This window comes from Anoplophora glabripennis, unplaced genomic scaffold (genome assembly GCF_000390285.2).
Source record: "Anoplophora glabripennis isolate ALB-LARVAE unplaced genomic scaffold, Agla_2.0 scaffold907, whole genome shotgun sequence".
Lineage (NCBI taxonomy): Eukaryota > Metazoa > Arthropoda > Insecta > Coleoptera > Cerambycidae > Anoplophora > Anoplophora glabripennis.
This window is the reverse complement of record NW_019417139.1, coordinates 111,498-133,523: the sequence shown is the minus strand read 5'-3', so window position 1 is coordinate 133,523 and position 22,026 is coordinate 111,498. Positions and strand designations below refer to the sequence as shown.

Sequence of the window (22,026 nt, the reverse complement as noted above, 5' to 3'; positions counted from 1 at the left end):
TTTTTTTTTTTTGTGGGGCTGTGTTATCAATACCTGGTGATGTTTTATTTTTTAATGAATCGATAATTGTTATTATTTCCTTTTGATGTACAGGAGGCAGAAAAAAGAATTCTGATTTATTGGTTTACTTTGTTGGCAATTGATTTTCAACATTCGACCTTGAATTAACCTTAACCCAGGCCTGATCGAGTCAAACGGACGCCGGATTCGTATTCAGCGACCCCAAGAATAGATAGGTACATTGGTTTATGTTGTTATAAACATTTGACATTCAACTGTTCTTAACCCAGATCTAATCGGGTCTTTCGGACCTCACACTTTTTTGTGGGACTGTGTAATTACTAACTAATTAACGGGCACAAATAGTTGTTGGCACGTAGTTGCTACTATTGGGAGCACTTTAATTAAAATAGTAAATAGTAGTAGCTACGTACTAATAGGTGACTATGCCAGTTGGGAGAAAACACCATTTTTCAAAATGAAGGCCTAAATTTTTTGCATTTTGCTTCGCGTTTTTTAAGTAATTATTAACACCTAATCCTTTAAAAACCGTTAGATAATGATTTTAATGACAGTCATGCTTAGGAACCAATTCTTGTTTATGTGACAACATTGAAAAAAAAAAAACAAGAAGATTTTAAATAGTTTTATTTATATTTACATTAAACCCAAAAGCGTGTAAATTTAAAACAATTTAACACACTTTATCATCTATGAGGCAAGATATACAGCAACTAAATAAATAAAATAATACTCTTCAATCGTTCCAGTTACAGTTTTTAAAACTGAATTACCTAGTTTAAGTTGAAGTGGTGTTATTTGCATATTTACGCGGTTTTTATACGTTTTCAGAATCAGGTCTGCCTTCTTGTCTCAACAAATTTTCTTCATGGGCCTTTTCTCGTTTATCATTTCTTTCATCTTTCTTGTGTTCAAAGAACAACCAGCTGAAAATACAAAATACCTAAGAACTATGATATTTTAATTGATGACTAATAAAAAGTGTTTGCGTCTGGTATACGTACATACAATTATAATATTTGTTATACATGATTAGGGCTGTCAGAACTGAGTCGCCTGCATAGGTGTACGCATTATTTATTAAAAAGTAACAAATTAAATTGTCTACAATCCACCACCAGATAGAAATTAATTACACAATATCCGCACGATAACAAAGCAACAGTCTATTAACGTGACGTGAACGTGAAAAGCATTCTGAGGCAGCGGATCACGCATGTCTCGGTTGACCCGCTTGGCACGCCATTGAATTGCAGCTCTCTCTAACAGCCTTACACATGATAAATGGTAAAGTCAAATGGTTTTTGTACAGGAGTAGAATTGGCATAAAAAAAGTCTTACATAAATATAAAAATTGCAGGAACTGTCAATATTCCTCCAACTAGGAAGAAGGCGCCAGGGAAAACTTCTATCGTTTTGGCGTATATTCTGCTATACAGTGGACCATAAACTACCGGAATGATGGCCTCTGCTACACCAAAGAGCGAATTTATTTGGCCCAATTCCTCTGCTGGTACCAGTTTTGATACAATAGCTCTCATGGCGATAAATGAAGTTCCGTTCATCATCTCAGCCAGGGCACCTTAAAATTATCATGCTAGAAGACAGTAATTGAGAATAAACAAAAGTGAGACTTCACGAAAAAAGAAAAAAACTGTTTCCTCTGAAATCAATTTGATTTAATGGTTTGGAAAAACGTTTCTATGACCGTAGGCGTAGGTCCAAATATGCATACTTACTTTATCAGACAAATTTGTTTTTTTACAAGTATATATTTTTTTTTATGAAAAAATAGGAAAGGACGCCTGTTGTAGATTCAATAGATAATAGATAGATAATTTCACAATAGAAACAGTTTTTCATAATTTTAACACAAAGAAATTTAAATCAGGCTGATATGGAAAAATAATGACAAATAAACATATATATAAAAATTATATCCTGATATTGTTAGTATAATAATAATAATAATATTAATAATAATAATATCTCTACTCCTCATTCTAATTACGAGAATTAGCCCATAAGTCGGAGACTTGTGCAGGAGCGGTGGCGGCCTTATTAGGCAGGCCGCATTTGCGCCCAGGAACGACTTATGTTGGTAGGCCCTAATCACCATTCAGTGGATGAATGAGGGAAACCTGGAAAACCTCATTAATTAGCGGGGTGGTCAAATGCCAACCGGTGTCAATCTCTCACATTGACCCAAGCCAACATTCTTCCACCCTACCATACCTGCACAGAGGGTGCCAATCCTCCGTACAAGCATAGCTAATCTCCGGTCTACCGGCCGCGGGAATCGAACCCGGGCAGAAATTTGCACACGATTAAAGGACTGACGCCTTAAACCGTGCGGCTGTCGACCGACTGTATGCACAAATAACTTAAATGAAATTAAAAATAATCATTTCCAATTTTAAAAAAATGTAATATGTGAAGAAGGATATGGTTTTGTTTGCAATCTGAAAGCAAACACTTTGAGTTCAAAGTTTTCTTCTATTTGTTCATGACATAACAATGTTAAACCATGTTTATATATTTTTAATATCTGTTTGTTCGCTATAATTTTCGTACATCAACCTTATTTAATTATCTCTTTCTGTTAGTACATTAATTAAAATTCTACTAAAAGTTACAGGCGCAGAAGTGTCACCCTATCAAAGAAACTGAGCGAAATGCTATAACTATCACGGATTTATAAGTACATACTAAGATTATTATTATCTATTACTGCATAAAATTCAATAAAGAAAAAAAAAATCTCGAAAACGATGTATTTTCCGGCCAAAGTTTGTGCATTTTTTTTGTTATTTTTATAGGACTGCTCATTTAAAGTTTCTACCACTTCTTGTATTCTTTATATATATCTCAAAGTGTTAAAAGTATGGGTACCCAAACATTTATTTTTTTTATTTTCGCGAAACCGTTAATTTAAAATCTAACAGTTAAGCTTTTCTTTTACTTTTTGTTTTATATTAAGCTATGAATTATTGAGAAAACTTTTTGTGTAGTCGTTAAAAAATAGAATTTGAACCTGTTTGTTTCTATTATTTTCAGATTTATTGAAAAGTAATACATGGCGATTGATAAGATCAAATTACAATGTAACTAAATAATTATTTCTAGAGCACTATTAAGAAACAAGTTTATAAAGCTTCGTTTTAGAGAGGTTTTTGTAAGAAAGAAGAAAAGTAATAAAAGGGGTTAAAATGGATAGAAAAAGTAAATTGGTTAACTGAAATTGAGATAATTATCTAATGACTTAATGTTATTATATTACTTTGCTTACTATTTTGCTATGTATTTTTTGTTGTGGATATTTTCAATAAATTCTGTTTATATACATTTTTATTTTCAAAAAATGTGAAACTCTAAGGGACAGATTTCTAAAATAAATTTGTATTACCAATTAAATAAAAAAAATGCTCGAAAATTTAATAGCTTTATAAGTAACAAAAAGCAAAGGGAAAAACTATCTAACTAAAATAGTTATTTAGTTAATGGTTATGCAATAATAAAAAAACTAAATATTTGGCTGCCCATATCTGGAACACTTTTAAAAATATTTCAATCAAATTTAGTAGAAAAATGTTTCTGAGGACACAAAATTAGAACAGAAAAAAAATTCTATAATATTTTTTTAAAATTCCACATATTTTTTATTTTAGTACCGGATGACTATGACGAATCAAATTTAGTTATATCTGAATAACCGTTTTGCAGGTACAGTCCGTACGATATTTGTTGAGAAAGAATTTCATGAGGACCTCTGCGTCATTTTCTTGGAATTACCGCATTCGACACCCGCGGTAGAAAGACATTGGCGGAAAATTTCAAGGCACGCCCCTACCGCGGTAAATTGTTACAGTAGTTCCGATAATTCTCTTGGAATTCTATCTCAACAAATATTGTACGGACTGCAATCAGTTCATGCTGAAATATGAAAACGTTTCAGTTCCAAATAAGAGAGATGTAAGGATGGCGACATGAATAGTGAAATAGTCTGTTACAACTCGGAAAAGTTAATTAAATCTGGTCTCTCAAATAGTTACAGTTCATAATTCAGGTTTTTCCAAACAACGTTCAAGTAGGTACTTACCGACATAGTACCAGAAGGGAGTTGGGGCAAAAGCGTAGAAGAGACAACCAATTATTTTACTACCACTCGATATCATCCCTAATACTGCATCGTCCATTTTCAAAAACTTCGTGAAAAAGGCCAAAGAAAATAGCGTCCCTAAAAAACATAGTTACATAGAAATATAAATATTTTAGGAATTTGTACATACGAGTATATTTTTAAGAGAAACTTGTACATTATTTACAGAGCCTTCAAAATGATTATAAGCCATGCGGCCAGTAATTTTGTTTGGAACAGAAATTTTATTTCCTTCGCGTTGGCAAATAAACAATAAAATTAAAAAATATTACAACAATAAGATCAAGATTACATTAAAACACAACGTCCTGTTTCACCGGCTGTGATTGGTATAATTTTTCAAGAAATTCCATTCAACCAATCAGCGATCGCATTATCTCGAGCGTAGATGTAACGGTTTGTCGTTTGTTCATTGTAAACGAATTATTAATATTGGCCAAGATTTATGGATTTTTTAGTTGACAGTATCAGCCGTGAAATATTGGTTGTTTAAGCTCGGTGATCACGTGGCTTGTAAATGTTTGAGAAGGTTCTGTATTACTTTTTGTATTTGTTGAAATATAATGATTTATATTGGCTTACCTATCGTGTGTGCCACAAACTGGAATGTCGAAAATAAGCTGTAGTCGACAGAATTCCATCCATATCTATATCTAACAAAGAAGTAGACAACATTCATTTCACCTAAAAATATTACTTGGATTAAATCTTTCTATTACAAAAATTTCTTAATGCCATTAAGCTAATTTTTAAATTATACATTTATTATTATATTATACAAACAAAAAATCTAAAACTAATCATCAGGTTTTGTTAAATTGTTATAATATAAGAGAAAGAAGCATGTATGAAAGAGAATTAGTAATATTTTCATGATTTGCTTTTTGTAATGTTTCTAACACGACTGCAATGAAAAACAGAATGGAATCAAATATTAAAAAATTTACAAATACGTAGCAGAAGGTTAATGTAAACCTGGTTACAAATATATCTTTTTCGACACATCTACATAGTGTTAATTGTAAGTAAATATATCCATTATTATCATATAGCCAAAACCCTCTACCAAATTTTGTTTGACGTAGTTTGTGTAAGATACATAACACTTACTTTCAGATAGTTTTGAAGATTTGCTCTCGCTTCTTTAATATCATGTATCTAGAAATAGGCAATTTAGGAATTTTTTTGTATCAACTACGTGCATTTACTATTCAAGTAGAAGCTAAATCTGCATATCATAGACTAGAAGAAGGACCCGCCAGTTGACCGGTGATAAATATCAGAAGCTGTAAAAGGCATATCCGATGTTAGAAATGCCATTTAGACCCGAAATACAGATTATAATTGAATTTGAATATAGTAATTTATTTATTTTTGAACATCCAAACAGGCTGTAATAGCCTAATTGTATGGAGTACTATTTTACACAAAATAAAGAAAGATTCGTACTAAGCAAGTAAATGCAATATAGACATAAATTACGCAGCCACACACAAAAAAAAAGTAGTTTGTACTTTTCATGCGACATATGTTATCTGTAGTATTTCTGCCTCCTGATCACGAATCCGGTGTCAGAATTGAGCTATCACATCACAGGAAATTCCTAACCTCAAAAAACAGGTCAAAAATAGCAAACATTCAGGAAAAAGTGCTAGGGAAAACACAAAACTTTTTTTTTCTATATTCAAATGTTCATTTATATGGTTAAAATTGATGGTTCTTTTTCTAACCTCAAAAAACAGGTCAATTAAGGTCAGATATCACGAATTTTCAAAAAAATAGCAGAATCCCGCCAAATTTGGTATACGGGGGTTTTCGGGATCGCTGATCACGGATCCGAGGTCAATTTTGCAAAATTTAAGATGGTGAATCCAAGATGGCCGACCAAATTTTCAAAAAATACCTAACACATTCGCGTCAAATTTGGTACACGGGGGTTTTCGGGGTCGCTGATTACGAATTGCGAAATTCTTATTGTAATATTTTTGTTTACTTTATAACCTGAGTACCCAATCATGTTCTTTTTTTCGGCTATATCTAATTTGTTCTTTTTTCTGTAAAAGTAGATCTATTCACGGGTTTTCTGTCTAACCTTGTAATAAACTACACAGGTAATTGATTAAATTTTGTAGTGACCCCCAAAACCCCCGTATACCAAATTTGGCGGTAATGTGTTATTTTTTGAAAATTTGGTCGACCATCCTGGATCCGCCATCTTGAATTTTGCAATATTGACCTAGGATCCGTGATCAGCGACCCAGGAAATCTCCGTATACCAAATTTGGCGCAAATCTGTTATATTTTGAAAATTCGTAATATCTGAGAATCTTAATTGATCTGTTTTTTGAGGTTAGAAAAAGAACCATCAATTCTGACCGCGAAGTCTTAACCAAATAAAATGAACATTGAACATGAATATAGAAAAAAAAATTGTATTTTTTCTAGCACTGTTTCATGAATTTTTGCTATTTTTGACCTGCTTTTGAGGTTAGGAAATTCCTGTGATGTGACAGGACATAACATGTCGTATGAAAAGTACAGATAACTTTTTTGTGTNAAATTGTGATAGGGCCAGTCCGTTTCTGGACACCTGATAATAGCAAAAAGTTGATTTTAGCATCAAATCGTAGAGCTCCATGTGTAATACAACGTACGAAAATTTTATTAAAATATACAGGGTGGTTTCAAAGTTATAACCCTAAACGTTAATTTCTAGGTACCCCTTTGACCCCCCATAACTCCGTTAGGGGGCACATTAGAAAAAAAAATTATAGGATGGACTAGTTTTATTTTGACCTCCCCTATACACTCCCGAGAGATTAGGAGGTACTTACCGGACACCCTGTATAAATGAACATTTGAATATAGAAAAAAAAATTCTAGTTTTCCTAGCACTTTTTCGTGAATTTTTGCTATTTTTGACCTGTTTTTTGAGGTTAGGAAATTCCTGTGATGTGATAGCTCAATTCTGATACCGGATTCGTGATCAGGAGGCAAAAATACTACTTATAACATTTATGTCGCATGAAAAGTACAGACTACTTTGTTTGTGTGGCTGTGTTATAGAAATATGAAGATATACCACATAATCAAATATTATTTAATTATACAGAATAATCTAGCAAATGATTAATTACTGGATTTTAAATCAGAATGTGAAAATTCTATATTAGTAAACACATTCACTGAGTTCGCAACGAGAGGGGCTGGAGATTCTAAAACTAGGGATATGAAACAGTAAAGATGACACATTAAAATGTATCAATTTTAAAATGTACGGTTAATTTATTAAATTATTAATGAGTTGTTGTCAAAACATGATAAGTCAAACTTTGCGTTTATGCAAGAAGACTGGCAAACGGGATCCCAATTAAAGAAAATCTAGGCGGGTATAAAGACAGAAACAGGAGTCGGATTTAGAACATCGGATTTAGAACATATAAGAAATGTTCAACTCGTCTAGGCATGTAACCAGATCTAAAAAATAAAGTGATCTTAAGGTGGGGCGTGGGGTATCCCCCATTTTTATGTTCTGTGGGATTGACTTTCAAAATAAGGAAACAATCAAAGGAAATTACACCACTTTCCATTCTTACCACTTCTTCAAATTGCATTCAAAAGAAAAACTTTTCTTTCACATTACACTGCAGCATTTTTTCCTTATTTCCAAACTTATGTCCTTCCACCTACTCTGGTTACGTGCCTGGAAATAATGCGTATCACAGTCTTCCAGGCGAGAGTATGGGCCATTAATATTGTGAGTTGATAGGGATGATAGGACGTTAAAAAACAAATAATTGTTTTATACTCTGACAGTCACCCAGCCCTAAAAACAATCAATTTGTGGCAGATCAAATAGGACTAGCATGGAGCTCCTTAGATTCTTTGGTAAAATTAGGAAGTTAAAATGATGTTACATTAACTTAGGTGCTGGTGCAAGTGGAACATAGAAGCAACAAGAAGGCTAATGAGTATTCTTATCTACAGTCCTACACAGATCCGAACTCTCTTATACTTATAGTTATTCGAATAAGGCACTCGGGAGGGAGTGGGTGAAAGAGAAGGCTCAAAAATTGTGGCAAGAAACCCCTGGCCAAAGGCAAGCAAAGAAGTTCTCAAAACGACCATCGAAGGAGTTGAGGGTAGACTTACTAAATCAAAGTCGTAATCAATAAGGATAACAGTAGGGTCATTAATAGGACACTCCATACAATTTACAATTTAGAATCTACAATCTACTGGTTCCTAAAATTAAATTAACCAAAAAGCATTTAATATGTGTTCACGAATTAAAAATATCTGCATTCAAATTCTGAAATTTCCACATTATCGTGTCATAAAGCAGAGCAGTTTTAAGGTTTAAACTAAATCCATTGTCTTTTGTTAAAATCTTAGTTTTAATCTTTCCTCTAATAACTCCTTTAATGAGACTAAAATCAAATACGGCGGAGTAATATCTTTTTAGTCCTAATTACAGATAACGATGAAAAATACAAAGAAAGATAAATAATGGTGCAATATAGTAAATATTATGTACACCAAATTATATATACCTAATCCAGTTTATTTTAATGCTAGTTATTAAATCTTATTTAAATTATTGGATGTCTGCGTTTCATGGAAAAAGAACAACATAAAATAAAATTATACCATTTTTTTTTTGTTTCTTATAATTATTGTTTCACCTTGTAAATCTTTTAGAAAAAAAAAGTCATCTTCATTTTCTTTTAAGTTTTCAATTATATTATTAAATAATTCAATCTGATTCAAATATTTTGAGAACGGTAGGGAGGGAATAATTCCAAATTTGGTGCGATTTGGTACCTTCAATGAATAAGCGTGTAATCCAGGTGCGGAGATATGGGAAAGCCGGACCCCTTTTTTAAATATTTCTACACCTTCCCTAGATTCAGTACATGCTCGGGCACATCGAATCATATTTAAGTGTATCCCTTGAAATATTCAAGGATAATTACGAATTCTGTCAAAGGATTCCATTAAACGGTGTCAAAGCATATATTTATCTAATACTGGCAATTACTAATGATTTCAGATAGCCCCAGATAGGATTAAGGTCAGGAGACCGCGGAGGCCAAGCAACTGGTCTTGCCGTGCCCCCATTCCTGGTAAATGTTGCTTCATATGTGATCAACAATGGTCAATGATGTAATAAACATGGATTAGCCGTTTGCTGAATAAACCATCTGCAAACATTTTCTCTCACCGGAAATCAACAGGCTGGTGAGCTCGTAAATGATAAGGGTAAAGGTGCTGCTCATGTAATAGTGGTCATTTGGTTAGTATTAAATTGTCTGGCTAATTGTCGAGTACTGACATTTAGATTTTCACCAACAGCTTCCAAAATAAATTCTTCAACCTCAACTGTAGGAGTTCTTCATAGTCCTCCTCTTCCTGATAATGGAGTGGTCCCTGTGTCTATCTCTGCAAGACTGTGAAAGAGTGGACTTACCTGTTATCGATCTGGATAAACTTGCATGCATTTTTGTAGAATATTTTGGAGTTCAGATTCATGATCAGCGACACTAAAAACATATGGTATCTTTACTTCCGGGTGCCGATGAATTTAGGTTTGTGGTGCTGTGTTGTCAGTATATTCAAAAATCGAAAAATAAGTCAAACTAAAGGACCCCGCACATTTTATATGGAAAACGGTCTTCCGGTGAAATTTGCTAAAAATTTGGAAATTGTTCGTTTTGTACCCCTGATCAAGTGTCAATGGAGTCTAAGCTCAAAATGCCCATCTTTAGGCTCTACGGCAATTTTTAGTGGCCAAAAACGGCAAAAAATCATTTTTTTAAAAATATTATGTTTAATGCTTGTACAGTCCCTTAAGTTTCCATTAAATTGTATGCGTGTGAGTATTTTATGTAGGAATATGTCCATGTCTAATTATATGTGTGTATACGTATTTGTGAGAGTGTTTTTGAATGCACGATTTAATACACACCGTCTCAATATTATTTTGTGGTTTTAATAACCTTCATTGAACTCGGAACTCACATGCATTTTTTCAAAGAGTTCCCAAGAGTTGCCAAAGATTTTCCNACAGATAACGATGAAAAATACAAAGAAAGATAAATAATGGTGCAATATAGTAAATATTATGTACACCAAATTATATATACCTAATCCAGTTTATTTTAATGCTAGTTATTAAATCTTATTTAAATTATTGGATGTCTGCGTTTCATGGAAAAAGAACATAAAATAAAATTATACCATTTTTTTTTGTTTCTTATAATTATTATTTCACCTTGTAAATCTTTTAGAAAAAAAAGTAATCTTCATTTTCTTTTAAGTTTTCAATTATATTATTAAATAATTCAATCTGATTCAAATATTTTGAGAACGGTAGGGAGGGAATAATTCCAAATTTGGTGCGATTTGGTACCTTCTATGAATAAGCGTGTCCAGGTGCGGAGATATGGGAAAGCCGGACCCCTTTTTTAAATATTTCTACGCCACTGACTTAAAAATTTTTTTGCCGTTTTTGGCCACTAAAAATTGCCGTAGAGCCTAAAGATGGGCATTTTGAGCTTCGACCCCATTGACACTTTTGATCAGGGGTACAAAATGAACAATTTCCCAAATTTTTAGCAAATTTCACCGGAAGACCTTTTTCCATATAAAATGTGCGGGGTCCTTTCAACATGCGATTTCTCAAAGACGAAAAATGATATCGGGATAAATCCAAGTGCGTTTTGAAGAATAAGTATAATACTTTAAGACGCCATTAATGGTTTCAGCAAAAAAAAAATATCTTTCCATGTATGTAACATAATTTAAAAATATGTCAAAAATCGCAATTTTAGCACTTTTAGGTTAGGATATCTCGAAAACCAGTGCGAATTGAGATGCCTCGGATTCGATTTCAGCGCACCAAACCTTCAAATAATTTGAATTAATAATGAAAACCGATGACAACACTAACTTACTAACGACAAGATGACTTGATAGTAGGTCACTTGATTCTAAAAAAAAATATGTATTTTTATCGTATAGTACAGCGATTTTTTAGCCGAGCTAGAGAACGAAGGCTCGTCCGAAAAAAATGAAGTTACACTTTTTGCTCCAAGGGCAATTTAGAAATTCAATTCACTTAAATTTTTTTTAAAGTCAGTGTCGTAGAAATATTTAAAAAAGGGGTCCGGTGTCCTCATATCTCCGCACTTACACTAAAAAAATTTCGCTCAAATTTCACTCAATGTATCAATTTCTGTCCACACCCGATTGAGTGAAATTTTCACTTTTTATTAGTATGAATACAACTGAATGAAACTATTGCATCATAAATGAGTGAATTTTACTTAAATCCTGCTAACTATCGATTGAGTGACTTTTGACTCTATTCTGTGTATATAAAACCAATTTAGAGTTGACTTTTTCACCAATATGATTTAAATTTAACTATTATTGAGTCATTTTTTACTCAGACCTGGTTTTTAATTAACTAAATATTAAGTGCAAAAATAAATCACCCATAAATGATTAATTAGGATATACAGTGTTGAAATTAATTCCCTTCGCTAGACCTCCTCCTGTCGTGGCTGAGACCTGCCAACTGTGACCTGCCGCCGCCGGCTAAGGCCTGTTCTCTTGGCGATCACGCTTTTCTGGGGTATCTAACGGGGCCCTATTAACTGTGGTCGAGATTACAGAAGCAATATGTAATTGGTGCCGTCTTCACGACGCCATTCAAATTGCTCGAAATTAATATATAATTAAACTCACTCAGTAATGAAGACATTTACTCTGATTTAGGTACAAGTGCATCAAATACGGGTGTATGAGAAGAATTTATTTAAGGAGTGAAGTTTGAGTGAAAGTACTCAGTTTTAGTTTAAATATAATCACAAATGAGTAAAATGATCAAAATGCCCAATATTGAGTGAAAATGTACTCAATAATTTCACGCAATTTATTCACTCCAAACCTTTATTACTTTCACTCGCACCAATTTTTTTACAGTGTAGATTACACTTTTAATCTTTGAAGGCTTTAGGGTATGTAGCGTAGTATTCGTACCAAATTTGGGATTATTCCCTCCTACCGTTTTCAAAATATTTGAAAACAATATTTTTTCAACTTTTCAACATATATACAGGGTGTAGATATATCACCATTGAAGCACTTTAAACAATAATTTTATATGAAATATCCCTACTAATTTTAAGTGTTCTATCTGCTGACGAAGTTTGTAACCTTATTTTTGTTACACCATGTATATAATTTTTTCCTTTTTTATATGTATTATCAGTACTTTCGACTATATCTGTTTACATTGATGTTGAAGTCTTGTTAAGAATCTGTGGTTTGGCATAAATATTTATTAGCAAATATTTACTGCTGGATGTAGGTCATAATTAATCTAACAATAGGACAGAAACAGACAATGTTTTAAATTAAAGTGCACATACTTACACATTATAGTTAAGATTTTTAGAAAGTAGTAATTCTTCTATGTTTGTCTTTGTAATGATGAAATTGTGAATATACAGGAGAGGGATAAAATATTGACCTATTTTAAAATTTTTTTAGTTATAACTCTCCTCCCCATGGCAAAACTCTGCGTACGCCACTGATATTTGTTCATGAAAATTCTTTTGCAATATGCATATGATGTTAATCACAATTTTCAAAGTGACAAAAATAGTTTGTTTAATTTTTAAATTGTGGTGATGATTTATTCCTGGTTTCATAAATTTTGCGTTTTTCCAAATGTGCATCTAGATGAGCAACATATTATTTTATTTTTGTTTATGTACAGAATTTAGATAAAACGTACCATGCATGGGTCCAATGACAACCATCACCAGAATCATAATAACACATATCCTAGTTCTCCTATTCTTTTTGCCTTTTTTAAAGCAAACCATTATCGTCTTTTTAACATGATTATAGTCGAAGAAGTCCAAAATAATATTTTTCTTCTTTTCATTATTTGCTTTATAAATACCCATTTCCATCTCAATCTCTCTGATATCCTTGACAAAAAAAGTTCCATATATCAACGCCGTAAAATACATAGTCAAAGCTAAGGAATAAACCCCGTAGAAGCCGATCTTTTCATAGAGGATACCGCTGAGGGATATACCAATGCAGACGCTAACATTGAGGAACATATTAACTGCTCCAATTCGTACAGTCCTATTCTTCTCTGAAGTAACTCCGCTTATGTAAGTAAAAACTCCCATGAACATGGCAAACCAACCGCCCGTCAGCCCTGGGGGTATGGCTTCGGCCATTATATTGACCTCTAATGGTAACTCGTAGAAGAAATAAGTACACAGTAAAAATCCTATAGTCATAGCGACCTCCCCTAAAATCGGATTCAATATGCATGGCTTTCTTCTTTTGTGTCTATCACTCCAAGAACCTAAAAATAATAGTAGAAAGGCTGGCAACAGACTCTGGATGATATTTTTCCAAATCATCATATTCGCAGATAACTTCTGTACCATTTCTTCACTGGTTTTGTAATTGGGGTAAGACTCGTTTCGAGCTGCCAAGGCATCGCAAATACCTTCGTCAAGGCGTAAGTTGACTCTACAACTCTTTTCCAAAGTTAAGTTTTGCGTGGTGACGCTTGCCATGACGCTGGGCAGGACGTAGCAAAACAAGATGGGTTCAATGGTTATGTTGGAAAGGATAACCTTCACTTTGGTGCAGAAAGACATATTTTTTTCTTCTTGAGATTCTTCTACTTCCACGGTCATGCTTTGAAGGCCAGCTTCAACGCTAATTGCTTTTTCTAACGCCATTTTGGTTTGTTATCTACAACATTAAGATAAAACATGTTTCTTGGAAATATTGGACAACGTATTTTTATGATATTTATTTTAACTCCTTTCAGTAAATTTTTTGTATTTCTTTTTGTGATTATTTTACATGTCTGGTTAACATTTTTATTTATTTTTTTTTAAATTTACATAGGTAAATATTGAGGGTTTTTCCTTGTACGGTCCGTAACTTCATGACATATTTTTTTATGATATTTAAAGAAAAATATTTCTTGGAAACGTTTAGATTCTGAGATACAGGGTGTTGAAAATTTAAAAAAATATAATATAATTAGAAATAAATTTGGAACAGTCAGTGTTAGGTTCTTAAAATTTGTCAGTTATTGTACGTTGGTAAAGAGCTGTATTTTTAGTATAAAGTCAATTTTTATATGCCGCCAGTGGCGTAGTTAGGCGTGAGTTAGTCGACGTATTCGTCGTAAAATGTAGTCAATGGATTTCTATAAATTTTTATTATTTTCGAACTGGCCTAACATTTGGCGTCTTGAATTTTTTGCCTAATAACCTATTCTTAGAAAATTATTCATTTAATTCAGCGGCAACAAAAGAAATAATATGGTAACTATGCCTTTTCTGTTGTCTTAGTTACTTGTTTGGTATAGAAATTGTTGGCATTTTGCTAGTTATAAGTTGTCAATCAAAACTGTGGATTAGATAATAAAATTCGAAAATGAATAACTTTACTAACGCTGAAATGACTTAGATGCCTTTCATCTACGGCTTAGCCAATGGGAATGGAAGAAGAAGAAGCGCGACGAATTTATCAGGAACGTTATTCTAACAGGGTAACGCTATGTGCTAAATAGAGATGGGTGGAACATGACTGATTCGGCTCACTGAGCCGGCTCTTTGTACTGAGCCGAGTGAACCGGTTCCTTCTCAAAGATCCGTCCCGGCTCTCGGATCTTTGCGTCGAATATCGGAAGTGGTGAACCGAAATCAAGAGTAGTGCACCCGCACTCGCACAATTCATAGAGTGCAGGTATCGGGTGTATTATTTGTAATATTCGCTACTTTTCAAATGATAAATAAGTAGTGAAAACAAATTTTCATTCAAATAAATACAAAAAAAAAATTATTTAATAAAAATTAATTCCAAAATTTTCTTTTTTCCTTACGTGCTTTCTAAATTGCTAGTTAATAATCAACAAAATATTGATTCTAATATATTTGCATAAAAATAATACATAATTCTATTAAACAATCTATTTTATGTATCTGTTTAATAATTTTATGAAATGAGCTACGCAATACAATGACTAGGCTACACGGGTCGCAGTTCGCAATGTACTAGAAAGTAAAGAAGGTAAGGGATAGTCATGACAAATTCGACTCAATTGAGCCAGCTCACTGAACCGGCTCCGTATGAGGAACCGGGTCAACAAAATGAACCGGATTTCTCATCTCTAGTGCTAAAACATTTAAAAAGCTACATCTCAGATTAAGTGAAACTGGTAGTTTTAAGCGTAGTACGAAAGTTCCAGGAATACCTTCAACAATAACAAGCCCAAAACTAGAAGAAGCTATACTTCGAGAGATAGAAGAAAATCCTTCAACCAGTACCAGGAATAAAGCAATGCAGCTTTGTTTGGAAAGTTTTGAGAATTTGTCAGCTATTCCCATACCACATACAACAAATAAAAACTCTACTGCCCCATTTTCAACCAAGGCTATATTTTAGAGGGTGGTTACTTCATGCAGTGGCACATAATAACAATTTTTTCACGAAAATTTTTATTTCTGATGAGGCAACTTTTTCGCGAGAAGCAATTATTACTCTTACTCTTTGTTTAACGACCACATTACGTACAATTAAAAGTACATTTGAAGTCACTGACATTAATGGTTTGTGTTCGACCAGTTAAAATAATTTTTCACACTATAAAAGCATTTGTCCAATAGAAGGCTTTTACTCAACATAGAACCGATTAAAATTTAAATTAGAAACATTTACATTTTTAAAACATTTATCGAAATAATTGTATAACTTAACATCTAACTTATTAATTTTTGTTGTGCGTATCCTAGCGAACGGTTCAATCAAAGTATCGGCATATCTAGTGTTATAGGAATGTATGTCATAATGCTTTTGAATTTTGTCCAACCCACGATGTATGTGCAGTAACGACTGGAATATATAAATACATGGTAGTGGCGTAATTTGAATTTTTTTAAATAGTGGTAGGCAATGTGAACTCAATAATGCGAACAGCAGCCTTTTGCAAAACAAATAACTTATGCGCCACAGTTGAATTAACCCATAGAGCGATACCATGGGATAAATGGCTATGTATGATTGCAAAATACACCGTGCGTAATACATTAGAAGGAAGCGACTGCCTCAATTGTCTCATACAAAATATTTGCGACGACAGCTTAGAAGCAATATGATCTATCTGAGACGACCATTCTAATCTGGAGTCAAGAACCAACCCAACAACTTTAATCTCTGATTTTGTAACCCTCTTGTTGGTACTAAATAAGATATTTTGGGTTTTGGATTCATTGAGTTTTAATTTATTCGAAGGAAACCAATTTTTAGAAAGCTGTAGAAAGCTTAAACTGAAATCGTCGTCCCTTGTAATTAACGTAGTGTCATCCGCAAACATAATACAAAAGGTATCACCTACGGAGTAAGGTAAGTCATTAATATATATGAGAAACAAAATGGGTCCCAGGACAGAACCCTGGAGAACTCCGTTCTCAACTTGCAGTAAGCCAGACTCAGTTCCATTCAGATTCCATTTAATTTTCATAATGAACATTTTTGGGCGAACGAAAATCCGCATGTAATAAGAGATGGTCGTTTTCAGCAATCATTTCAGCTCTATTAACTGGTGACTCATAAAGGCAGTTTCAAGCCGAAGGACTAAACATTTTATTAGAAGATGTACCTCTACACGTAAGAGCTAATTTCTGGTTTATGCACGACAATGTCCCAGCTCATTTCAGCCGTGTCAATACTTCGACAACACCTTTTCTAATCGCTGGATTGGACGCGCAGATCCCCAAGCTTGGCCAGCTCGCAGTCCTGATATGAATCCTTGCGACTTTTATGCGTATGCGTATATGAAGTGACCTTCAAGTCTCTTGTGTATAGATGAAAACGAGTTACGAAATTGAATAATTCAAAGTTGTGATGTCATACAAAATTCTCCAGAAATTTTTGAACGAGTGAGACAATCAATGATGAAATGATTAGAATCGCGCGTTTTATCATAATGTGGCCATTTTCAACATCTGCTTTTGATTTTATGTCGAAACTCATTATTTATATGATTGTTGTTTGTAGTTGTCGGCCATTTTTGTAAGAATGTGGCTAATATGGCAATAAATTGAAGACACCTTTTTTGTTGTAAAATGTTAGGCGAGTCCGAAAATAATAAAAATTTTAAAAATCCATTGACATTCTACATTTTATGATGAAATCGTCGATTGACTCACGCCACTGGCGGGAAATAAAAAATTAACTTTATACTAAAAATGCAGCTCTTTACCGTCGTACAATGTCTGCCAAATTTTAAGAACCTAACACTGACTGTTCCAAATTTATTTCAAATATTAATATATTTTTTAAATTTTCAACACCCTGTATCTCGGAGTCTAAGCAATTCCGGTCACAATATGTTTATAGGAAATTTTTTTATAATACCATAGGAATTTGTGTCTTGATGTTACGGACCGTACTTAGGAAACACCCTGTATATTTCTAATTCCATTTCAAATACAATACATATAATAAAGTCTATACGTTTCTACGTTATTTTTCAGACAATTAAAATAAAGTTATTTTGAATTACAAAAATAATAACTCGATATATAGGTATGGTATATTAAGTGTATAGGTATCTATTTTCTTACATAGGTCACTCAAAAGCATCAAAATATTGAGTGGCGTTACAATTCTAGAATTCTTAATGGCCCCTAGTTGAAATATTTGTAATGAAGAAGGAGGGTCAATAGCTTGGGACCAAAAAAAGAAAACTCAATAGATCGAAAGACATTTTTCTGCCATTACTACCTGTCATAGTAGTTATACATATGTGGTTCGGTTACTGGAAGCTATTTAAGGCAGTGGATGGTGAGGGGTAAGGTGGATCCGTTTGGGCTAAAACCGATTGAAATTTTCTCAATTGGGCGATAACCGCGCGTAATGACCCTCCCCATTTAATTAACATTTTGCCTTTAAATGAAGTAAATTGTTAGTTTAACTTTTCATCTATCTAGAAGTTATTTGAATACATACAGGGTGGCCTAATTAAAACAGTACACCTGAAATATTTTCAATGCAACAGGTTTTTCCGGAAAACCCCAAACCAGGTCGATTTTGTTTTCAAGGAGGACATCTTTTATTATAAATTCATGGATGTAGGACCATCCCTAAACGGGATGGCAACCCCTTCATGAATTTTAAATAATACGGGGGGTTAAGTGGCACATCATTTCAATTCTCTTTACAAACATGCTGAAATTTTTTTGTTCTGCCTTAAAATTATTGTAACGAACCTGTTGGAAGTGTTGGTGAAATAAATCGAAAAAAAGACTTAAAATAGTAATAAAAAAACTCACCGGACAATGAAACTGTAAAAAATGAGGTTTATCATGGAAATCTTGATTTCCATGATAAACCGGGTTTTATTAGAATTTTACATGTACCTAGTTCTGTTCCGATTTTATATCAGTCAGAATTGTCTAGGTAGTGAAATCCATTGATTTGTTATTATTCGCTGTTTTGAAGCAAACGATTCAAATTATCATGGTTTACATATGTAGAGAGAAATTGTCATTGTCTATTTTCGAAATAATAAAATGACCCGGGTAACTGCAAGGATTTTTAATGAAAGGTATCCCGATAAGAATCTCAGCCGTCCCTAAATTTAATATCTAAATTCATGAAGACTGGATCCGTTGCTAACAAAAAACATGAAAGGCAACACATTGTTACTGACGACTGACGAGGCTGCGAAGGTTGCAATTTTGAGACATGTTGAACTGGATCCCACTTCAAGTACCAGAAAATTAGAGGCAACTTCAGAAATTCCATGTAGTAGTCTTCAGAGGATCTTGAAAAAGCATCAATTCCATCCCTATAAGATTCATCTCGTGTAAGAACTAAATGAAGATGATCCAGGTCGCCGTATACAATTTTGTGAACAGATGGGTGAAAAATTTTTGGATAATCCCAATTTTTTATATTGTACATGCTTTTCTGACAAATGCGCATTCTTTCTTAAAGGTTACGTCAACGGACGTAATTGCAGATACTGGAGTGATTCATCTTCGCCACCAAATAGTGGTAGCATGTGATGAAATGATACAAAATGTTCGGAAAAATGTTGAACAAAGGTTTTATTACTGTATTGAAGTAAATGAGTCGCAATTTGGACATTTATTAATTAAAACTAGTTTGAAAACTTTTTCATTCATTCATTCATTCATTCATTTCATTGAAAATATTTTAGGTGGACTGTTTTAATTGGACCACTCTGTATAAAATTTCTCTTACTGTAGTAGTGAAAATAAGTTCAATAAGACATTTTGGTAAAAAATGTTGGTGTAAAGAACTATTTCCCGAAGAAAACAGTCTGTGATTTCTGTATTATTATAGTGACAATAAATTGCGTTAAGTAAACACAATATTTATTTAATTAGAACGACGTGTCATGCATGCTTTAATAGCAATATCATTTTATGTCCAAGTTATCGGAAGGTTAAATGTACGTGACCGTGGTCACTATTCTAGGGTGTCAATGAAAATTCAAAATGAGTTAAAATCAAATATTTCCAATAAAACAAGGAAATGCACTTTACAAATCGAAACAATATTTCCCCATTAATAAAAAGCATGCTTTAGGAAACTGTTACAATTCAAATTTTATTTACAAACTATATTTCTCCTGAAACATAAAATGTGATTAAAAATCAAAGAACTAATGATTTTATATTATACTGCTATATCGTTCTGCTATTAGGTTTTAATCTAATGGTGCCTTGATTGATTAAAATAGATCGATTTTGACCGAGATATCTCTACGTTTTCAAAAGTTTAGGGGCGTAAAAATTTTTTGTTTTATTTGACTTTTCAAAATGACTCACTTTTAAAGTGAAATTTGATAATTAATTAAAAAGAGACAATTTCAATCATTTGGATCACAATGAAGGAAAAATCTGAGGTTAAAAAAAACGAAAATATCCTTAGTCTATTCACTATCTCTAAAGTTATTTCAAGTTTAACGAAAATCCTTAAATAAGCAATTTTTATCCTTTTTTGAATGAAGTATCTTGCATCGAAAAAAATTTTTTTATCAAAAAATGATAAGAACGTTTTATAACGTAGACTCTACGTTATCTTCTACGGAAGAGGATATTTTGAAGTTTTCAAAACCGTATTTAGATTTTCTGTACGATCTTTAGTTCCCCGAATAATTAGTTACAAAGTTCCACTAAAAAAAAAAATCTTATACAAATGCCCAGAACATATTATTCCATGTATTTTGAGCTAGTGAATTTGAAGCCGATGTTAGAATTACCCCGGCAAATCATCAGAACTTTCTAACATCAAAAATGCTTTAAAAATCCACAAAATCGACGAATTAGCATTTAAAATCCAAGTATAATTTATTAGTGGCAGAAACTAGTGGACAAATATTTATATTCCCATGTAAGATTTGGCCCATAAGATCACAAATTCTTCTTAACCTTAAAAAAGCCTAAAAATTCAAAAAATTAATAAATTAGCTTCTATGATCCAGGTATGATTTGAATTAAGCGACTGAAAATCGTAATCTGACCTATGTAGGTATCGGGTATTTTGACCCGCTGAAACCGAATTCGAGAATATTAGCGATTTTAAGCTATTTTTTCAAGTTAGTTCTGGTAGCTTGCTGGGGCAATTCTGACATCAGGTTTGGATTCAGCGGCTCAAAATACATCGGAGTAATGTATTCTGGTCATTTGCACGAGACTTTTTTTGATAATTTTATAATCAGGACGTAAGTGTTTTACTGACCTTATATAAGTTAAAAGTTAAAAGATTAAATATTTATATTTACTTCAAATAAACAGATGTTTTAACAACGAATATTATACTGGAGTATTATGCGATTAAAATAAACAGAATAGTATTGTTTTTATAATGTACAGTGTTCTAAAAATGTTACATAGTATAAAATGTGTAATTATAAGAAAACTTTAAGAAACTGGAAAAATAAAATCACAAAGGCATCTAAAATGTTATTTAGAACATTTTAAATAAGGATGCGGGATTCATCTTGATTGCAGTGAATTGTTTAGTGTCTTGTGGAACACATGTCCTTTTTGTATAACGATGATGCTTGTCAATTTTATATCTACTTACGATATACGTTATACATTTACAGAGATGACTTTTTATCAGGAATAACTTGTTTTTATAATAACTCAAAACTACATTACATATTTTACTTTTAGCATGTAGAGAAATTAATCAAAAACATTTTTTCGCTAATTTCGAATTTAGTGTTGAAAATAGATTCATCATAAATTATCGGATTTTTATTTCTGAATCATTTTAATGTAGTGACTCAGTTCCCTGTAAAAACATATCTTAGTACACGTTGACAAAATACTTACCGTACTGAAAACTCTTCTCCCAATCAACTCGTCTCTAAATCAATCACTTTGCGGTTCACTTACCGATATGGTACGTACAAATAAATATACATCAACTATAAACATATAAGGCGCGAAAAAATTACATTATTGAACCTGATGTAATTTATAAAACTCTCCCCTTTTCAAGTTTCTCCTTGCACCTCCGAAACCTTGTCTGAAACTGGAGTAAACTATTAACAATTAAAAATATTGGAATGATTTTATCTGTGTTGATATTTAATTATATTCTAAATGACATTGTTTGCACATTTATCTAAGTTAGATTTAATACCTACTGCTTTTGCCTGGCGTAATAAAGTACTGTTTATTTAGTAAATTGGGGTTTTGTTCTGGAGAAAAGGTTCATTTAGGGATTAAATGAATTAAACTAGG

General features: G+C 32.7%; 2 protein-coding genes across 3 annotated transcripts in view; both read right to left on the bottom strand.

Annotated features, from left to right (window-relative positions):
* Positions 1 to 22,026, bottom strand: part of LOC108913016 (zinc finger protein 474-like) — a 129,713-nt gene that overhangs the window by 6,639 nt on the left and 101,048 nt on the right. The gene's annotated exons all lie outside the window — the stretch shown is intronic.
* On the bottom strand, positions 634 to 21,819 carry LOC108913018. Of its 2 annotated transcripts, XM_018718471.1 has the most exons (6): positions 21,613 to 21,819; positions 12,987 to 13,975; positions 4,763 to 4,864; positions 4,121 to 4,258; positions 1,363 to 1,603; positions 634 to 947 (listed from the first exon to the last, which is right to left on the bottom strand). In XM_018718471.1, exons 2-6 carry the CDS (start codon positions 13,960 to 13,962, stop codon positions 839 to 841), a joined length of 1,566 nt encoding a protein of 521 aa, XP_018573987.1. In that variant the 5' UTR covers positions 13,963 to 13,975; positions 21,613 to 21,819; the 3' UTR covers positions 634 to 838. The 2 variants fall into 2 exon arrangements, with proteins under 2 accessions (XP_018573987.1, XP_018573988.1); XM_018718472.1 differs by lacking the exon at positions 1,363 to 1,603.